Source organism: Heterocephalus glaber, unplaced genomic scaffold (assembly GCF_053883595.1).
Source record: "Heterocephalus glaber isolate CG9 unplaced genomic scaffold, H.glaber_assembly_v1.0 deba00001497, whole genome shotgun sequence".
Lineage (NCBI taxonomy): Eukaryota > Metazoa > Chordata > Mammalia > Rodentia > Bathyergidae > Heterocephalus > Heterocephalus glaber.
In genome coordinates, this window is record NW_028258320.1 from 49,478,983 (window position 1) to 49,500,976 (window position 21,994).

The 21,994-nt window shown below is 42.2% G+C and overlaps 1 protein-coding gene and 1 pseudogene across 2 annotated transcripts; one reads left to right on the forward strand and one right to left on the reverse strand.

Moving 5' to 3' along the window:
• The first annotated feature begins 3,078 nt into the window (after window positions 1-3,078).
• On the forward strand, window positions 3,079-4,171 carry LOC106008859 (28S rRNA/ribosome and sororin micro-cofactor pseudogene; annotated as a pseudogene).
• Window positions 4,172-11,952: 7,781 nt separating this feature from the next.
• Slc25a28 (solute carrier family 25 member 28) lies at window positions 11,953-21,855 on the reverse strand. Of its 2 annotated transcripts, XM_004838648.3 has the most exons (4): window positions 21,453-21,855; window positions 15,132-15,360; window positions 13,980-14,036; window positions 11,953-12,805 (listed from the first exon to the last, which is right to left on the reverse strand). In XM_004838648.3, the coding sequence occupies exons 1-4, from the start codon at window positions 21,741-21,743 to the stop codon at window positions 12,288-12,290; spliced, it is 1,095 nt and encodes a 364-aa protein (XP_004838705.1). In that variant the 5' UTR covers window positions 21,744-21,855; the 3' UTR covers window positions 11,953-12,287. The 2 variants fall into 2 exon arrangements, with proteins under 2 accessions (XP_004838705.1, XP_087041237.1); XM_087185111.1 differs by lacking the exons at window positions 15,132-15,360; window positions 21,453-21,855 and adding an exon at window positions 14,670-14,851.
• Between the last annotated feature and the right edge of the window lie 139 nt (window positions 21,856-21,994).

Sequence of the window (21,994 nt, forward strand, 5' to 3'; positions counted from 1 at the left end):
TTCTTTCTGGGCTGTGGAACTGAGCAAATGGGTAAATAAATTGGGGATAATGGGAGTCAGTTCTTGCTGTTGAAGAATTACAAATATGGAGAAATAGAAGACTAAAGTGGATCCTGTACTTGGAACTGGCGGTATTTATGAATGCATGGTGTGTGTGTATAGGTATATAAATAAGGTAAGACATATTTATATTCCTTGTCTACTAAAGGGCTTAAGAGTAAGCACAGCAGTAACACTGAGCACACTTAGCACCCACATCTTGTTTTCTAAATATCATTTTCCACTAAAAGAAAGCAGTTCCTTCAAGGAATGGCTGGTTCTGGGGCCAAGAGAGGGAAAGTACAAGATGAGCCTATAATATCATATTGCTCTAAAAAGCAAAGAAGGGCTGAAAAGATAATAAGGATATGTCAGAAGAATAAAGGAATCACAAGGTGTTATGATTTGGGCCTAGTTGTCCCCCCAAAGCCTCCAGAGGTGGCTGAATCTAGAGTGCGTAGTGCTGGGATTAAGGGCATGTGATTACTAAACTAGTACACTAATTGGTTTGGCACCACCCTAATCCTGTAGACTGGATAAGATAAAAGGGGCAGAAAGACACTGTTAAGGTCTCTTCTTCTTCTTTTTTTTTTTTAATTCTCTTCTTGCATTTGCTGTCTCCAGCCCACACAAACTGTTGCTCCTCTGCTACCCTTCCTTGGAACCAGCCAATTATGGACTGAAATCTCTACAAACTGTAAGCTAAATAAACCTTTCCCCCTTTAACTTTGGATGTCAGGTATTTTGTCTCAGCAACGAGAGAAAAGTAACTAAGACACGGGGGTTTTCATTAGCCTGACCTGGGATACTTAAAACTTCAAAAGAAATAATGGGTACTCTGGGAGGCTGAGACATGAGGACTGCTAGTTTAAACCCAGCATGGGCAACTTACCAATTTATTGAGATCCTGTCTCAAGATAAAAAAATTTTAAACAGGGTTAGGGAAGTAGCTGAGTGAGTAGGCCCTGGGTTCAACCCCCAGTATTGCAATCAGTCAGTCAATCAATCAATCAATCAATCAATGACTGAGGATGTAGCTTAGTGTGAAGGTCCTGGGTTCAATCCCCAGTACTGTGGAGGAGGAGGAGGAAGATAAGGGGGAGGGAGGAAGAAGAGGAGAAAAGTATTATCACCATAGAATTGTTAAAGAATAAAATAAGATTCTATGAGTACATACTAATATAAACAAGTAAATAGGGAGAGAAGAAATAGCTCTTATAGTAGAATATCAAGTAATAAATATAGAAGTAATGATAGAGTTAAAATAATCATTGTGCAATCAATATAGTAATAATTGATTTTGACAAAAATCTATCAATGAATGCTATAATTAATGAGTGGAAATTTGAAGAACAGGATATTTACATAGATTCAAAACACTTTCCTACAGAGTCAGGTGTGGTGACACATGCCTGTAATCCCAGCACTTGGGAGGCTGAGACAGGAGGATCACTGTAAGTTCGAGGCCACCCACCCTGGGCTACATAGTGAATTCAAGGCAAACTTCAACTGCATAGCAAGATCCTTTCTCAGAACAAAACAAAAACCACTTTCTGACAAACAACTATAAGGGCAAAATTAGTAACTATACACTTGATTAACCTGGTAAACACAACCATAACCATTTAATCAAAGTTAGTAGTACCCTTAAAGAGATGCCCTGAAAAGGATTTAATGTTGTTCCCGTGGTACACCTGCCAAAACTGCATTACCCGAATTTAATTGTGGGGAAACATCAAACGAACCCAAGCAAAGGATATTCAATGTGATGTCTGGCCTGTAATCTTTAAAAAAAAAAAAAAAATCAAGTTTGTGAGAGATAAGGGAAGCTTGAAGACCTGATCAAGATTAAAGAAGACTAGGGCTGGGAATTTAGCTCAGTGGTTCCACCACCTGCCTTGCAAGTGCAAGGACCTGACTTCTATCCTCGGTACCAAAAAAGAATGACAAGATTAAAGAAGACTGGGCCGGGGATTTAGCTCAGTGGTTTTGCCACATGCTGTGCAAGCACAAGGACCTGAGTTTGATCCCTGGTACCAAAAAAAAAAAAAAAAGAAAAAGAAAAGATTAAAGAAGACTGAAGAGAAATAAGCAGTAAACATGTGTGGTTTTTGAATGGATGCTGGACAGGAGAAAAAAATAACTCTAAAGAAAATTACTGGAGCAATTGTGAAATTCAGTTATGCATTGTAAGTCAGATAACTATTTATGATCAGTGTTAAATTTCCTGATTTTGATAAATGTAGTTATGTAAGATAAGGTACTTTTTCTTAGGAAATGTGCCCTGAAATATTTATGGATAAAGGGAGCATAAATAGTTTAGAAAAAATATGAATGCATGTGTTTATGGATGGATAGATGAAATGATAGATCAAATCTGGCAAAATATTAGTAGTGAATCCGAGTAAAGAATGTATGGGAGTTCTTTGGTGTTTTTGGTACCAGGGATCAAACTCAGGACCCTGAGCTTGCAAGGCAGGCACGGGAACCACTGAACCAAACCCCCAGCCCAGGAGTTCTTTTTATTGTTTTTGCAATTTTTCTATAAATGTAAAATTATATAAAAGTTAAAAAGTGGGAGAAAAAGCTAGGACTAGTGGTGTACACCTGCAATCCCAGCACTCAGGAGACTGAGGAAGGAGGATTGCAAGATTGAGGCAGCTCTGGGCTACAGAGCAAGACCCTGTCTCAAAAACCAACCAAACAAACAAACAAATAAAAACATATGGAAAAAAGAATGTTTGCTCTAGACTGGAACTCTTATACATTGCTGAAGGGAGTATAAACTGATAAAATCACATTGGAATGGGTAGTATCTACTAAGGCTAAACAAATACATTCCTATGAGCTAGCAAGTTTGCTTTGATACTTACCCAGCTGAAAAGTGTTTCCGTCCCATACAAGACAGGTACAAGAGTTTTTGTAGTAGTAAAAGATGGAGATAATAAAAAACTGAGGCAATGCAAATCAAAACTACATTGAGATTCTGTCTCATCCCAGTAAGAATGGCTGTCATCAAGAATACAGTAAATAGAGTGACATGGGGGGTGCAGGAGGAAAGATCAACCGGCTGCGCACGGAGCTGAAGAGGAAGCTGTTCAAGCGCCGGCGGGTGCTGGGCCGGTCGCAGCGGCGCAGGGTGGTAGGGGCCGTGGTGGACGCGGGGTTGACCACACGGCACCACCTGCGGAAGCGCGTGTCCATCTCCTGGGCCAACATCACCTTGTCCGGGAAGAAGCGCAGGAAGCTCCTGCAGCAGATCCGGCTGGCCCAGAAAGAGAAGACAGCCATGGAAGTGGAAACACCCTCAAAGCCAGCTAGGACTAGTGAGCCACAGCCCAAGCGACAGAAGAAGATGAAAGTTTACCAGGATGTTGACATGGAGGACCTGGAAGATGAGAGCTAATTTTTACTTCTTCCACCAGAACATTTTCACCTGCCGTCGGAAGTTTTGGTAATTGTCTCAGAGGACTTTGGAGAGAGCATTCCCAACTTCATTCTCCCCAGATTCTCTGTAATGGCTGTCAGACCTCACTTGGAGGGGTTGTATTGGAAAAGGGCACAAAAGCAAGACTGCAGAGAGACCTCTGGAGCACTCAGCTACATTTGTAATAAAGCCCAAGAGCCAGCACATCTGTCATCCTAGTACTTGGGAGGCTGAGGCAAAAGGATCGCCGTGAATTCAAGGCCAACCTGCACTATTGAGTGAGTTCAAGACCAGTTTGAACTACATTAGGGGGATCCTGTTTAATAAATAAATAAAATACCCCCCCCCAAAAAAGAAAAGAATACAGTAAATAGCTGGGGATTTAGCTCAGTGGTTCCTCCGCCTGCCTTGGAAGCACAAGGTCCCCAGTTTGATTCCCAGTACCAAAAAAAAAAAAAAAAAAAAGAATACAGTGAATAAATAAATAAATGCTGGAGAGGAGGGGCACAGGGCACTTCTACATTGTTGGTGGGTATGTAAATTAATACAGCCCCTATGGAAATCATTATGGAGTTTTCTCAAAACACTTAAAAATAAAACTACCACACGACCCAGCTATACCACTCCTTGGTATACTCAAAACAATTAAAATCAGCATACCAGAGGGATACTTGCTTAACCATATTTATTGTAGCACAATTCACATTAGCCTAGATGAACTAGCCTACATGCCCATCAACATACAGATAGATAAAAAAAGTACCCAATGGAATACTATTCAGCCATAAGGAAGAACAGAATTCTGTCATTTGCAAGAAAATGGATGGATCTAGAGACCATCATGTTGAGCCAAATAAGTAAGACTCAGACAAATATCACATGTTCTCCCTAATATGTGAACTCTAAAATAAGATGGCAAGAAAGTAGAAGACAGACTATTATTAGACAAGAGGAAGGAAATAAGAGGGGTGTAAGGGAAGGTAATGGGAGGTGTGGACATGAGGAAAATCTACACATTGAAACCCCAAAAATGCGAAACTAAGGGGCAGGCAGGGCATGGAGTGATGTGAGGGGAAGTGAAAATAATCAAAGTATGTTATGTGCATGTATGAATCTGCTAAAATGAAACCCATTAATCTATATCACCAATAAAAAAGAGTGAAAAAAAACCCTTAAAATAATAAAAAGACTAATAAAATAATGGAAGCAACCTGTGATGGTAATTTTATGACAACTCAGGCAGTGGTGCCTAGCTGTTTGGTCAAACACTAGTCTACATGCTGCTGTGAAGCCAGGCTGGTAATTCCAGTACTCGAAGATAGGAGGCTCATGAGTTTGGGCAATTTAGTAACATAGCCAGAATCTGCCTTAAAATAAAAAAAAATAAAAGGATTGGGGATATAGTTCTGTGCAAAAGCCTTGGGCCAATCCCTAGTACTGGAAAAGGTATTTTGTAGATGTGATTAACATTTAGAATCAACTAACTTTTTGTTTTTTGAGACAGGTCTTGCTATGTATTCAGACTGGTTCTGAACTCTCAATGTAGCCCATGCTGGCCTCGAACTTGAGGCAATCCTCCTGCCTTAGCTTCCTGAGTGCTGGGATTACGGGCATGCATCACCATACCCTGAAACATTTATTATTATTTGATTTCTTGATGATGATCTTTCTTTCTGGAGTAATATGGAATCCCAGTGTTGTTTTAACTTGAATTTCTCTAATGGCCAATGATGTTGAGCATTTCTTCATGTATTTATTGGCCATTTGTACTTCTTCTGTGAAGTATATATTCATTTAATTTGTCCATTATTTGATTGGGCCTTTTATTTTGGGGGGTCTAATTTTATTTTAGTTGTTTACATATTCTAGATATTAGTCCTGTAAGGGGTAGCTCGCAAAATTTTTTTCCCATTCTGTAAGTTGTCTTTTCCCCTCTGTTAGTTGTTTCTTTTGGTGTACAGAAGCTTTTTAATTTGATATTATTCCATTTGTTGATTCTCTACTACTGGTATTGTCTTCCTATGGAACTAAGGTTCTATTCAGAAAGACTTTGCCTATGCCACCTGAAGAGTTTTACCTATTTTCTCTTCCAACAGGTTGCGTTTCTGTTTTAACATGTAGTTCTTTGATTCATATTGATTTTAGTTTAGTACATGCCAAAAGATATGAGTCTAGATTCTTCTGCATATGGATAGCTAGTTTTCCCCACACCATTTTTTAAAGAGGCTATCTTTTCTCCAGCAATATAAACTCTTGGCTTAAAAAATATATATCTTGGGCCAGGGATTTAGCTTAGTGGCACCACGCCTGCCTCCCAAGCGCAAGGTCCTGAGTTTGATCCCCAGTACAAAAAATATATATATCTCTAGGTGGGTGTGGCAGCTCATGCCTGTAATCCCAGCACTTGCAGGAGGATTGTACAAGTCCAAGACCAGCCTAAAGTACAAAACTATCTCAAAAAAAGTAAAAACAAAAACAAAACAAAACACTGTATCTATTATCTATATCTATCCTATCAGGTCGTTCCTCTGGAGAACCATGACTGATAGACAACCCACATGTGTAAACAAGTGTATGGATAAATGCAGTGGATAAATATTCAAACTATACAGCAATGCAAGAGAACAAATGTCTGCTATATGTACTGATATAGACAAATCTTAATAGACATGTTGAAACAACGTCAGACACAAAAGAATATGTACTATATGAATCAACTTTTATAAAGTTCAGAATCAAGCAAGATTGATCTCTAATGACAAAAGTTACAATAGTGATTACCTTTGGGGAGGGTGGTATTGACTATCACAGGACACAAAGGTGAAGTTGAGCCTGTCCCAAGCCCTTCGTTGGGGCACCACCTGCGCAGCTGACCCACCACCCAGCCTTGTTCCGGGACCTAGACCTGATACTTTGTTCTTCCTGACCCAGAATCAGGAGGATGAGTGGTAAAGAGACACGGAGTCAGATTAACTGCATATGCAGGAAGCCAGGGAACTCTCACGTCTAGTAGGAGGAGGAACCCCTAGAGTCAGGCTCATCTTCCCTTCATTCACCCAAATACAGGTCAAACAATCAAAGAAACACAAGATTCATCTGCTTTCCAATATCCATTAGAGGTCCTCTGATAAACAGCTTAACTTCAGCTGTCTTAAGTTTTCCCTAGAACTTGCAATATGCAGTCACCCCTGAGTGTAGCCTTTCTCCTCTGTGTTCACAGAGGAGGCCAATTAGCCTTCAATTCTCCTCTGGTCTCAGACACAAAGGAGTCTCAGATATTGGAAAATGTCCCATATCTGTATGGCAGTTACACAGGAGCAAATATATGTAAAATTTCACCCGGCTATTTATATTATGTAGGTTATTTTTAAAGGGGTTATAAAAAGAAAGAATACTATTCTGTTTAGAATAGTTTGCCTTCTCTATCCACTCTGTGGCTTAGGCACTACCTCTGTACAGTTGGCTCCTACATCCATATTGATCCTGAACAGATCCTAAAATTTGTCCCAACTTCAAATACATGTTGATAACTACATTTCTTATTTCTCTCCAGGAAACATGCTTTCCTTTTTAGAAATTTGAAAGCTGTCCAACAATCCTCCTTCTCTATAACTCGGAGTAATCTGATTGCCAAGTTCAGTTGCTTCCACCTCCCAAACATCCCCCCATTCTGTCTCTTTCTTTTCTCACCACACTGCCTTTGTTAGGTACCCATAATTTCAGCTTAAGTTGTATCACTATCTAAGTGACAATATAGCTAGGTTAGTGTTTGAGTAACTGGGAACGATAGCCTTGCCATACTGACCCATAAAACTGACCATCTGATAGGCCTGGCACTTCAGTGCCCCCAGTTGTTCAGTACATGAAGGGAAATGGCACCTGAACATTCCCCCAGACAAATTTGGTGTCCATCCACAACCAGTTCATGGTAATCATCTACTATGAGTCTTGTGGTGCAGATGGTCGTACCAGAAAGGCAACACTCTGGGACCCAGTCTAACTAAGGAGACAAAACACCATCAGATAGATGAGTGCAGGACCACCTGCAGGAAGTTCCCACATGAGTGTCTAAGGCACCATCAAGTGCCTTTCATCTTGTAACAGTTTTTCTCAGGGTCGTCTTTGTCAAGATGATGACAACAATCCCTAGCTGGAGTCCCTGTCTCAGGCTGCCCTGTATCTGGGATGCGGGTCGAATCATTCTTATGCGTCACTTTGATCAAATTTCTCCCCGCTCAGGAGCCATGAGAGGTTCTCACTGCTAAGTCAAGTCTAAACTCCTCTGCCTCACTTCCAGGCTCTCTGTGCTCTGACCCCTCCCTGGGTGACATAACAGCTGTGTTAATATTTTTGAAGAGCTGACAAAGTGAAGAAAGATTTGTGTGATTTTGTCCTGCTCCAGCAAGCAGAAGATACTAGCCAAGGTGGAAATTACAGGGAGACTTAAGTGCCTAAATTTATAAAGAAATGTTCTTCCTTTGGAGCGTGTGAAGTGACTGTGGGTAGGAGGGCAGGTGTAGTGGTAGTATTAAGGTTGTGTTAATAGAGCTCTGACGATGCATGGAGTACTGTGTTCAGCTCCTGCAGGTCTGGTTCTTCACTCACCAGTCCAAGGAAGCAGGAAGGAACACGATACTGCATGTCCAGTGAACACCAATTGTATGAAATTCTTAACAGTTTAGATAGCACATTACCTATCAAGTCTCCTGAATCAGTGGATGAAGACAGCAGAAGGAACAGTTTAGATTTTGAAGAAAATAGATGTTTGTTTAATCCCTTACTTTCAGGTGGCAGGTTGGAGTTGCAGAGCTAGGCCGGGGCAAAATTATATAAAGCTCTGTTGGCCACACGGAAGAAATTGGCTCTTCTTCCAAAGGCAGCAGAAACAGAAGAATGACAGGATCCCAGAGTGGAAGCAGGAGACGATGAACTTTCTAACATGGAGCTTCGAAGGAATGACATTGATTACCCTGCAGGACAGTGAGCTCTCAAAGGAGTGGAGGAACCTGCTAGAGATGCTACACAGTGAAGTAGGAGGGGTGTGAAACAAGATGACTTCTAATGAGCCTCCCAGCCCTGACATTCTTTTTATTTTTGGTACTGGGGATCAAACTCAGAACCTTTCACTTGTGAGGCAGGTGGCAGAACCACTGAGCGAAATCCCTGGCGGCCCTGACATTCTTGATTGCCAGCCTCTGCCCCACCACTTCCTAACCCAGGGTGCATCCTTTTTCAGTACCTGCCAGGAGGTTGCGCCAAACCGTCTTCCCACTGTGAACCTTCTCTCCCAACCGACCATAGCAATGTTTTGATAATTTATTATAAAGGCACACTAGGGACTAACCTGAATAAAGCATTATTGTACATTCATATACTAGGATGCTGTGTGGCCATTCACAATTGATAGGAAATTTAACGTGGAAGGATAGACACCATATTCTATTAGGTGAAAGAAGCTGGTTACAGTGAGTTTTCATATTTGAAATTAACAATATTCAAATGTTATTCCAATGATATTTGAAAATAACAATTTACACATAGAAAAGCTAGATTATATGTACATTAAAATGTGATATTTTGGGCTGGGTATGTAGCTCAGTGGCAGAGTACTTGCTTAGCATGCACACAGGCCTGGGTTTGGTCTACAGCAATGAGAAAAGAAAAATTCATATTCTCTGGGTAATGGGATTGGAAACATTTCCTTTTTATTTGTCTCTTATAAATTTTATAAAATTAGCATGCTTCAACTTTTATTGGCTTTTACAAAAGTATTTTTTATTCTGCTATTAAACCCACCCTCCTCTCTATTGACTCTGACCTACACTTACCTTTTCTGTCTCTAAAATTCATTATTGTTTTATATAATCCAGTACATGGCAATACACTGTCTTGTGTTACTACAAGATTGCTTCATTCATGTTGGTCTGTCTCACCAACTAAGAAAATGTTCCCTAACTGAATTGTGACTTTTCCCCTGATACATGGTGCCGTGCAGGAATTAGCTCTGGGCGGTTGCTTGGCACTTAGTCTTCAAAGTGTCAAAAAGCCTACGTGGCTTTCTGCAATGGCTGTGGACCTGAGCCTGCCACCGAACACCCACATTTCTCCTGGGTGCTCTGAGCCCCGTGGAACTGATTCAGGTGTCCAGTCACTGGCATTCGAAGCTGCTGTTTTGACCCTGCCAGAATATTCTGTTATGTCTCAGGACTGGGACAAGAGACCTGCAGAACCTAACTGGAGTAAAGTCATTTTGTATTTTCTCATTACTTATGAACAGCATTAAAGCTGAGTCTTCAGTAGCTACTATTCTTTCAGAAATCACCTCATCTTTTTCTTGTAGAAAGAACCTTATTGTCATCATGTTTACTGTGTACCAGACACCATGCCAAACAGAAGCTCTGCAAAGCTGACTGCAAGGACAAGTTCTGGAGAGTCACCCCCTCCCTACTTTTTGAGACAGGGTCTTGGCTACGTTGCTAAGTTGCCCAGGCTAGGCTTGAACTTGTGCCTTTTGCCTTACCCTCCCACCATGCTGGGATTACAGGTATGTGCCACCAAGCCCGGAGAGCCACCGCTTTGTTCTGGTTAGTCTGTGCCAGAAGGCAGCCATTTGCTTACATTTGTACTTGGAAACCTTCTGAAATCACCTCTGCAGTGGTATCGTCACACTTTTTGTTCCATAGGCAATCCTGACTCCAGAGACCGCCAATCAGCACTATTAACATCTCTCTTTTCCATCACTAAATCAGAGAGGCAGCATAGCTTATGTCAGTAAGGCTGAGAACAGGAGCCCCCGCTGTTTCCTTGACAGTTTTTTTCAAGTGTATGCAAACATGATTCCTCATAGATACTTGAAGGGCTGTCAGGCAGAGGACAAGATTTATTCTGTAACCAGATCCTATTGTTCCTGCAACCCTCCGTGGCCCCAATCTCCTTGCCAGTCTTGATCCAGACCACCGTGCAGTTGGCTGGATTACTTCAACAGCCTCCTAACCAGTCTGCCTGCCTGTCTAGTCTTGCTCTTCTAATCCTCCCTTCAGAGAGCCTAAGTGATCTGTCTAAATGGTAAATCTGAACACACTCTGCCTCTGCTTAAAACCCTGTAATATTTGTGCACTGCCTTTAGGATAAACTCTGAACTCCTTCACATTGCTTTATGACCCAGCTCCTGCTCAACTCTCCAGCCCCACCTTGCCTACATTGTTTCAATCCAGCCAAACCACTTGCACACTAAACCCTAAACACTTCTTATTGTCCTACCTCCAGGTATTTGACCAGAACACCTCCCTCTTTTTTTTTTTTTTTTTGGTACTGGGGATTGAATTTAGGACCTCGCGCTTGCGAAGCAGGTGCAGTGCCACTGAGCTAAAGCCCCAGCCCTTAGAACACCTCTCTTCTTCACCTATTTAGCTTGTCTTTCAGGTATCATGTGAGATGTCATTTCTTCTAAAAGCCTATGACGTTACCCAGGAATAGATTGGTTTCCTTATATCCTCTGGAGTGTTCTAGGCTTATCTATGATCTTTTGTCATTTATTTTGATATTTTATGTGTTTATATATAATTTGCTCTCCAGACAAAAACCTTCTTGAGGGCTGGAATTGTTTCATTTATCATTGTGTCCTTGACCCTAGAGATACACTCAGTGGTTTCTGAATGAGTAGATGACAGATGACCTAACAAGGACGGTGAGTGGGCGTTCTGTGGGGCATATTTCTATGCTATGTACTGGAGAACTTGCTAATAACTGGTGATATCCCCAAGAGAAGCAGACAGACCCACACAGCACTAGTGTTTCTGAAGGTCTCCGAGCAGACTAAGTGGCCACCAAGCAGGAGCTTCTTCATTAATAGCACATTGGTGAACGTGCCCTCAACTCCCTTCCTATTGGCAGAGGGAATCACTTCTGGGGTGAAAAGATCTTCAGAGAACCCCAGGCCTTTCTGAGATCCCTTGTCTGTGAAGTAGAGATACTTGCACTGCCTGCTTCACTTGAGAGAACCAAATGAGATCACATATGCTCCAGTACTTTATAAAACCCTTAAAGTCAAATGTAATGTGTTTATCACACAATATTCAGAATTTGTAGTTCCACTGAATAATTTTAATTTTGCAATAAGTAGAAAACAAAGTGCCATGTGGAAAATTTCACGACTCAGGCAGAGTTGAGAATTAAAACAGAAGAGGTCTCCTCTCCTATGCCACTACCATTCAAGGTAAGAGGCATGAGCAGGATCAAGAGTACCTGTTAAATGAAGGGGTGTCAAAGGCCCACTGAACTAGGCATCAGGCAGATTCCTCGATGCCTACTACTGAAATGGGAACTAGTCTTAAATTATTATGAAAATCAGCAGAAACAAAAACTACAGGCATCCTCAGTAAACCTTCTTTCGGGTCCCTTGATTTATACTTCAAGTCAAAAACAGCTGATAGTACTTCACTTCCCCTTTGGTAAGACAAACCCAATGAAACCATTTAATTTAAAGGTTTTTTGTTTTGTTTTGTTTTGTTTTTATTAGGAACCAGGGGAATGTGCTGCTTATCCCTCTGTAACAGTCCAGAGCAGATGACCAGGCTCAGGATGAAGAGGTTGTTGGGGGTGCTGTGGTGTGCTCAGATGCACCTGCTTAGGGCCTGGAAGGAAAGGTGGCAGCAGCAACAGAGGATGGCAGGAACTGGTGTTAGCCAAACCCAAGAGCCTGGAGAGCCTTCTACCTTTCTTCCAACTCTACTCAAGGCTAGAGCGTGTCAGCAGAAAGAATATGGCTGGAAGGCAGGATGCAACAGTGCTGTCTGAACCCCTGGCTTTGCTTGGTGCTCCGTCACTTGCCTGCCCGCCACTCTTCTTGCCGTTTAGTGATTAAGTATTTGAAGAACTCATACACAGACCATGCAATGGCTGTGGAGGGGATCTGGTAAATTACTCTAGCCTGTACTCCTCGGAAGTAGGCGGTCACCCCGCCTACTTGATATACCGTCCTGAAGGCACTAGCCATGCCTGTGATGTGTCCTGTAATGTTTGAGTTCAAAGCCAGGGATTCCTGGGTGTTGAGCAGTGTTTTGCAAACGTCCAGTGGGGTTGTGGCAGCAGCAGCTACAGCTCCTGCACAGGCTCCAGAGAGAACATGGGAGCCGGGGTTGTACCGTCTCTGAGGGTTAAAGTGCTCCTGCAGGAATTCATAGGTCATGAAATGAATGGCTTGGAAGGGAACATTCATGGTTAGCTGGGTGGTGTAGCTGCGGTAAAAAGCTCCGGCCCCTTCATTTTGCCACACTGCCCGTACACAGTCTGTCACCCGGTGATATGGTGAGTTGTACATCTGCATTCTCTGCTTGATCACTGGAGTTCCATAGCAAGGAGGAAGGAAATGGTGACAGCAACCAGCCAGTGACCAAGAGTGTCCAGGTGCAAGATCCCAAGTCAGGATATCAGCCAATGGAATGGAGAGAGAAAAAAGTATGAGTGAGCTGCCAGTTAACGTGGTAAGTTCATGTTTCCTTTTTTTGAGGGGTGGAGGAGGCAGAGGGTCGGTAAAGAGTCAAAAAAATAATAATGGTTCACTCCCAGGAAGATTTCTTTAAAACCAGCCAGTTAACACACAGCATATACCTATGGTTTAGTACCTCCAGAGGGTCTTCTTCAAATGAATACCTATTATTATCTTATACTTTCACAACCCCCAACAAGAAATGACTCAGTGGTAGTGGACATAGTAATGAACACAGAGCCCTAATAATCCCAATCTTCAGGTATGAGGAGTACCTAACTCTTAAAAATATTATAATGGTTATTTTACCAAAGGGGAAGAAAAACTGCTACCAAAAAGATTCCTAGCCAACAAGAGTTCAGCTTTAGTTTCCAAACACTTCCTAGTCTCTCAAGTACAGAACGTGGTATAAGTTCTGTGGATCTCCAGCTTAGCTTTGACCTTTTTACCCCATGGTCTTGGCCAGAGAGACACAGAACTGGAACATACAGAACATAGCACTGCACTATCCCCTCATACTTGTTTCAGTACCTTAGTATCTTACAGTGAGAATGCGTTTGAAGAATTTTCTTCCAACTAAACACCAAGGTCAAAGCAGAAATGCAGGGCCTGAGCTCTATAATCTTTATTCCTATATCTCAACTGTCTTCATTCTAATAAGGCAAACTTTTAAATGTCAAAATCCATCTTCATCTCCTTGAAGTAAAATGAAATAATCTGCTAAACTTTCATAAGAGATCAAATATACTACAAAGAGGGGCCCAGGTACAGGCCAATACAACCATCTCTTTTTTCCAAGGAAGCCCCCCAAAGGAATTAAATCCCAATAAATGTTTCGGGGGGGGGGGTCCTTCCAAGTACTGAAAATATGGAGGGAGCGCCCTCTAGTGATATAATAAAGCAACATGGCATGATTTCCCACCCAAACTGACAATTGCTCTGGCTTTTTCCTACCAATCATAAATAAAGCAAAGACCCAGACATGCAGATGCAGCTGACCAGAGAGACAGGTTGAGGAAGCACTACCTTCTGCTGGATTCATGGCTGCATCATGAAGTAATGTTGCCACACACCCGGCTGCACCTGCAAATGAGAAAACAACTGCCACATGTAAGGCCAGGAGGGGGTGACCAATTCGCTGAGGCCCCCCAAAGTGATGGGGAGTGGCTGTGCTAAACCACACTGAGCAAAGGAAATGTTGCTAAGAGCCAGTCCAAAAGAAGAGAACCCAATGCTCCTGAATACCTGTTCCAAGAAAGGAATAGATTTGTTCCCACCAATCTAGTAAGGTCATCAATGTATACTCCACACCCATGACAGGAAGGCCCAGAAGAGGCAAAGAAAACAGCCCAGATTTTATCAATACAGATGGTATTAAGAATAAATGCAGCTTATACCCCAGATAGGAAGCAGATACACTATTGTCAAAGGAGGCTGACACATTGAGTGTAGCCAGTGTAGGGAGCACACAGGGTTTGTGTGCTCACCGTAGAACCCTGCCTTCAATCCTTTTGCCCTTAAGCTTTCCAACCCATCTCCAAATTTTAACATTTGTCCATCCAGATCTTCCCTTCAAATCCTGAGCTACTGTATCCTCACCCTTTCCCCACTCAACTTGGTTTTTAGGCAATCTTGAAACCCTGAGCTGCTATCCCCTCCTTTGCTTTCACCCAACCTCCAACCTTCTGGATTCTCCAGACAGTCACCTAGCCTCACCCCCATTCACTTGTCAAGGCTTTGTCAAGTCCCCAATGACAAACTGCCTCTGGTCAGCTGGGATCCTGAAAAGGTGAGGCGAAGAGCTGAGGCTCCATTAGTGTCTTCCTTGGGTGCCTGGGTCACCTCCAATCCTGCCCTGAGGAGCAGGACACCACCCAACTATCAAGAAATATACAATGGGGGCAGTTCAGTGTATGTCTCCACAGTTGATGCCAGGAAAAAGTCAAGCTGACAGGTAAGGGAGAATACTGTAACCCTTTGTTGAGGTGCCCCAAAGGAGGGATGGGGTTGAAGCAGCCTGTTGTCTGAGAACATCAGGTTTGGAAGTCCCTCCCTATAATCTGGCCTACCCCAGCCCAAAGTTGTAGCTCCAAACCATGCCGAGACCAGGAAGCACTGACAGCAGCAAAGCCCAAAAAGCTGGGAAAGTGGGGGAACCAGCACAGGAAGGCTCAATACCATTGGCAATATGGCTATTGCCCCCTGGGTGGATTACATCACTCAATGTCTTTTTCAACTTTTCGTAGCAGGCAAAATAGAGGGCGTGGGCAGGCCCTGCGCCTGTTGCTGTGACGTTCAGCCCCCGCATGGGCCTCCATAGGCCCTCCGTTCTTATAATCCTCCAGAGGGCCTCCAACACATTGCGATAGCGGGCAGCTGGGTCAGGCTGTAGACTCTGCATCCGGGTCTGAAATCACAGCAAGGAGAAGGGCAATGTCAGTGATGTCACCTTCTCTCCTCAACACTTGGGTTTTGGGAACTGGGCAGGCCTTCTAGAGGGAACTGTGCCAGTCTGTGGAAGTGGTAACTGGCACCCAACTTTACTCCTTCCCAAATCTATATCTTTTCTTTCCAAGCTTTGGATCTTTCCTTTTCTAGTCATTTGTGACCCCAGGAGTGGAAGATCATTATTTTCCCTGAGAACATTACTATTTATTAATAATTTCTTCCCCCAGCAGTAAATATCAAGCCTGTGATACAGAAGTTGTTTTTGTGCCTCAATAAACACAGGCTAAGAGTTTTTCAAATGGATTCTAAATTCAAGTACTTACTCATCCTATACCACATACTTTATGCTTTAAACACCAACCCTGGCCCTGCTTCACCACACAATATACTAATTAATGAGATGGTGGGTCATCTTTTGATACTTTTTCAGATTATTTGGCAGTGCCAGCTGGGTCTATAAGCTAGTCTTGACAGAAGTGATATTCCTAATAGATGCTGCTCTAGTTTCCTGGGAAAGAAAGTTTACCCCAAAAATATGAAAGTGGGAAATGTCTAGCTGAAAACCAACCTAGCCTCTAAAAGGCCTTTCAGATTTTTTGTTTTTGTTTTCTGAGACAGGGTCTCACTAGGCAGTTCAGGCTGGCCTTGAACTATGTAGGTCCAGGGTAGCCTTGAACTCATGGCAATCCTCCTGCTTCAACCTCTCACATGATGGGATTACAGGTGTGTGCCACCATGCCTGGCCTCAGATTTCTTATCTAAATGGACTGAATCCCAAAATTGGCATCAGTAAATAAAATCAGTCCCTGTGAAACATAACCCTTGGAATCTTAGGAAGATTCAACGATTGGAATGAGTGTATGGTTGAAACCTGTATGACATTTCCAGAAAATTTTATTGAAATTTAGAAAATTAACCTTGTTTGAAACACTTCTCCAAATCAGACCTCCTTTCCAGTGTGTCTCCCCACAAAAATCTCATCTACCAACCCGTTTCACAGTTACAGTAACATAGATACTAATAATTTGAAATCAGTGTCTAGTGCCTGGGACACAGAAAACACTTAAAATTAGGCTATTTAATGAATGAATATTTTGTCACAAAGCTGTGTGTGTACTAGTTCAGAAAGTAACAAGTAGCACTACTGATAAATCAAGATGGAGAAAATGATGCCCAGGTAGTTTAAATGCCTTTGTTTTAATCACTAGATTCAGTTTGGATTTAAATCTTGAACTTTCTGTTGGCCAACTGGAATCCAAGAGTAATACCTCTTCTCAAGAGCATGGGAGAAAAGAAGCTAACCAGATTAACAGGTCCTTGTTTGCCACAAGCAATCCAGATTCCTCTAGAGTTTTCTCCTGCCTTCTAAAAAACTGCACTTAAAAGGTTAATTTATTGGATGTTCAGTTAGAAATACACAGTATCATTGATTGCAACTGACACATTCTTTTACATTTCTCAAAAAGATCCCGTGAATTTGCAATAAAGGGTGTGCTGTATTTAACAGATATGTATTTAAACTGGGCCTGGTAGCTTAACAATTATGTGTTTCTATAAATTTGTCTGAAACTGATCTTGTTCAGGGGACACATTCAGAAATTGCATTGCTCTCCTGGAGTCAATGGCATATTTGGCAACCAGTCCTGAAAGTTTTGGTCTCATAGGCCTGGAACTCTTCATCCCCAAGAGAAAACTAGACTGTGAGTAAGTTACTCTGAACATTTTAGACACCTATCTAAATTTCACTCAACAATATTAACTCAATGAAAATACACTTAGAGGACCTGGGCATAAGCTATGCAAATATGAAAATGAATATGGATGCCCAAATTTGTTGGCCAATAAAACTACCTTCCACAGGGCTGGGGCTGTAGCTCAGTGGCACCACACCTGCCTGGTAATCACAAGGTCCTGAGTTTAATCCCTGGTTCCTCAAACAAACAAACAAAAAACTACCTTTCATAAAATGATAACATTTCTAAGAATTTATGAAAAGCTTTCATTATGAAAAACCACTACCTTTGAAGAAAGCCAAACAAATTAACAGGGAGTTAAGTGGCTTAAGACAATCCATATTTGAGTCAGAAAACGTGAGCTGAGGCCCAGCTTTGTTAGATGCATTGTCTTCAATATGTCACTAAACCTCTCTGAGCTTCAAAGTTACCATCTATAAGCCCAAATAGCTGGTTCCTTCTCAAGCTGCTGTGAAGGCATATAAAATCCACTGGCAATTTATAAGGTGCTATAAACATAAGGCCTTTATTGCATTAAAATATGACTCTAAGATATATTTGCTCATACCCAAGAATTTACAGATCATGGCAGCATTGCTTCTTGTATAAATCATTTCACAAATAGACATGGGCAACTAACTGGTCCTTAGCCACTACTAAATCAGGTTTAATTTTGCATTTTTTTTTTTATTGTAAAGTTTCTCTGTGGCTATTCTGACTTATGTGTTAGGCTGTTAATCTGAAAATCATATATTCAGAGGAGCTCCCTTGTGAAATTTTTGCCTTCCTTCATTCTTGAAGTCTGCTTTTGGGAAGCTACAGGGAAGACTTGTGAGTCACATAGACTGGATTCAACTCATAACTCTTCCACTTAAACTGTAACCTTGGACAAGTTATTTAACTGCTCTCTAAGCCTTTCTTCATCTATAAAATAATGAAAATGGTGTCTACTTCATGAAGTTGTTTCAAAGATTATGAATAAATATATGCAGGGTATTTCAGACAGTGATTGGCACACAAGAACAATTGTCATTTATTGAATATTTAACTATTATCATAAGAAAAGCGGATATGCCAATGTTTCCATTTCCTAATCTTTTACTAGTAATTGAGTGTAACTATTTACATCTGGAATTTGGAAAAGATTTCTCTCATTTCCTTTTTAACTTATTAGGTAAACTGATACTTGCTTCACCATTGCAGAACCAAAAAAGAGCAACTTGGTAGTAGGTGAGTCCTTAGATGATTTTGAGGATTCTGAATGCTTTAGGTTGAAGACTCTGTCCCTACAAATAAAAGTCTGATGCTTGCTTCTGAGGGTTGGAAAAGGAGACTAGGATTTATCTGGGTTCCCAAGCCTCCCTATTTGATTATGGAAATATATGTGTGGATGACCATGGCCTGGCAAAGCTGTGTTGACTTCCCATGATCCCTCCCAAGGATATTTTAAGTCAACTTGACCCTGATAAGTGGCTGGGGATACAGAGGCTTGCATGCCAAGAGGCAACATGAGCTTTCATTTGCAAACACTGTGGTTGCCCTTTAGGGTCTAAACCAGATAGAGACCTGCCTCAAGTTTTAGGGTAAGCTTGGGCTGGTTTTCCTTTCCATCATCCATTTATGGCAAAAGAATAGCTGCCCAGGGAGAAGGTAACTGGGAAACCCTTTCTAAAGGATAGGATATGACTTCTGCTTTCATGCTTGCACAAAAGCATTTAACATACAGACACTAATTCATACTGATCTCCTCTCTAATCATTTAAATCCCAGCATTAATGACAAGCAAAAATGATTCTTCTAAGGTAAGCTTTTGTATTTTAAAACTCCTGAGCATTTTTCCTTCTGATCAAATAATTTTCTTTAATGTAGGGCTTTGAGGCACAACTGTAATGTTGCATGACTAACTTTTTTAAACAAAAATTCCAAAGCTTATATAGATGAATAAGGACTGTTCTTCAAAACAGCTATCTTGGAAGGCTAGAAGTGACTTATTCCAGTATTGCTGTAGTTATGCAAAACTTTCTGGAACTCTTTTTTTTTGGTACCAGGAACAGAACCCAGGGTCTTGCACTTGCCAGGGAGGTGCTGCACCCCCCTGCCCGGGGGGCTGGGACCCTTCTACAAGTGTTCCTTTAATGGGTTTATAGGCCTCAGAAGTAAATCAATCATCTTGCTTTCCAGCCTCACTTTATCCTTGATCCCAAGCAGCTATTACCCATTCATTTTGAGTTTTCACCTTATTTTCTATATTTGATCCTGAGTGGTCTCTGTTCCTACAAAATCAATCTTTTGATTGATATGTTTGTCACAGGACAAAGATCTGCCTCTATTAAGGATATACACCTAAATATTCTGGAGGCATTTTTAACAGGAATTTATAAAATGCTTATAACAGCATTATATAAATATAGAGTAAGGAGGCAGCCTCCAATTGTGCAATTGTAATGACCAACAGTTTAAACTGATAATGTGTAATAATATTTATATGTCAGTCACATTATTAAATTATGTTTTCTAAGCCATTCAATAATTTTTACTGCTTTCCCTGACCTCTTTTTCATTTCTCATCTGGAAGCCTAGCACCCTAGATCCTGCACTCTCTTCACAGTAGAAGTGCAGTGAGGTTACTCTGCAGCTAGATCATATTAACTTTTGGATATGTAGCATCATTAACTCACAGTCATTCAACAAAGAGTCTTACATAAATATTGGAATCTTTTGTATTTATATATTTTACATTTCCATAGTTATTTCTTTCATATAGGTTTTACTATTTATTTCTCTCAGTTGACAGAAGCATTTAAAATTCTCATGTTCACCTTAGTCAAATACATTTAACCACATTTTCACTGGATATGGCCTTTGTTAGGAGTTATCTTGTAATGTGCTAGAATACCCCTGCCAACTCAATGTCATTTACAAAGCTTCATGAACACTTTCCCTATTTCTGTACCCATATTACTAATGAAAATATGAAATGGTACTGGAACCATGGAAAAGCAGAAGAGGCCTGCTTTGCAATGTCCAAGTTGATACTCTCTTCCTTTTGAATATGTAATATTTTCCTAATTTAAGAAGAAAACATACATCAAAGAACTGCCATGCTATTGCCATTGACTCTTGCCACTAACATGTAAAAGAAGCACCAGTCTCTTATCATATTTATTTCAGCAATCACTTTGAGTTTATTTCCCCCTAAATTTAGATCTCGCTTTTAGTGGTTGGCATCTTTACCAATGTACAGATGAAAACTATAAAGAATGTTAATCTTTTCCCATCTTCACCCAACTTTCTTCAGGAGAACCTGACTTCTGTATCCAGTAATCATCTTGTTTGGCTGTGGATCCAATTATTTTTACTTTCACATCAATTACGTCATCATGTTGATCTCAGTTCCATTTTCTCCACTTACATGCACTTTCTTATACCAGCACACCTCCCTTCTAGGCAACATTTCTTTTTTTGTCAACTTCAGGTGCCCAAAGAAATATACTATCAGTTTCATTGCTCTTGTGGGGCGGCTGATGTACTCCCTGAACATACAGTCTTCGGGTTCTTTTTTTTTTTTTTTTTTTTTTGGTACCGGGGATCAAACTCAGGACCTTGTGCTTGCAAGGCAGACAGTGGAACCACTGAGCTAAATCCCCAGCCCTGAACATATAGTCTTAATCCCAGCTCAATTTTTATGTTCAGGAAATAGGTGGGTTATCACACTCGTGTTACAGAGAAACTGAAACCTTTTCCTGAACAGTCTTTCCCATATGACTTCCAGTATGGAACTCTGACTTCTGACTGCACAGTGATTTCCAAACACTCATGGTTAAGATTTAATGTGTCCTTTAACTAGCTCACAGATCCCAGACTCCAGTTCCTGCCCGGTAACTTTTAAGGGAAGACACAGCAAGAAGCCTGTAAAAGCACCTACCCGAAGAACATCTCAAGTCATCAGATCCAGGCTGATTCATGCTAGTTGGATTCACCTTAATCGAGTTAGTAGTACTTACCTGTGCTTCGGGTATCCCAACCCAACCTACTCCAGCTTAGTCCCAGCTGGGATCCAGGGCTTTGGCTGACAGATTTTTTGATCCTGAGTCCCGATTCAGATCTCACTGATGGCTAGAAATAGGTCCTGGTTCCTGACTAGGCTTAACTCCCAGCCGGGACCTTGCTTGTATGGCATATCAGTTCGAATCGTGTAGTAGGCAGGAGCGAGGAAGTAACCCCGTCGGTTCCGGCTCTCAGCCGGGATCCTAGCTCTAGACAGGACACAGGGTCGGGTCACCCCCAGGTTGGGTTTAAAGCCCGGTCCAGGTCTCACCTTGACGCAGTCGATGGGATACATCACGCAATGTTCCAAGATCCCTGCCACAGCACCCGCCACCATGTGCGTGGTGACAGTAGCTCCAGCGGGCAGCGCCTCGTAGTCCGGTCCAGAGTCTGGATCCTGCCGAACCGGGGGCCTGCAGGCCCCGGCCTCCCCGCCGCCGGCCCCCCGGCCCACGCCCCGCTGCAGCCACCCGTCCAGCAGCGCCGACTCCCCGGGGCTCCGCCCGGGCCCAGCCGCTGGTCCCCCCGCCACACCGCCTGCACTCCGCCCCTCCAACTCCATCCACCCGGGCCAGCCGTGGCGCCCACCCTGCTGCCCCCCGGCCCCGTTACGTCCGCCTCAGGCGCGGCCCAGAGAGCCCCCGGCCTCTGGCTCCCGCTTGCCCGCGGACACGCCCCCAGCCAACCATTGGTGCAGAAGCCAATTTGGCTCCACCTGTTTCCTGACATAAGGACAATGCCTCTGTAGGCATTCGTGAAGCTGCCTGTCACTCTTCTGCCTTGAGGCGTGGCTACCGCCTAGAACCCACCCCT

What these genes read in the sequence shown, in the direction of transcription:
- Slc25a28 (XM_004838648.3), bottom strand. Translation starts at nt 21,743, where the DNA reads ATGGAGTTGGAGGGGCGGAGTGCAGGCGGTGTGGCGGGGGGACCAGCG. An exon ending in ATCCCATCGACTGCGTCAAG is followed by an intron (nt 15,361 to 21,452) that starts GTGAGACCTGGA and finishes CTGTGATTTCAG; the next exon opens with ACCCGGATGCAGAGTCTACA. An exon ending in CAATAGCCATATTGCCAATG is followed by an intron (nt 14,037 to 15,131) that starts GTATTGAGCCTT and finishes TCTCATTTGCAG; the next exon opens with GTGCAGCCGGGTGTGTGGCA.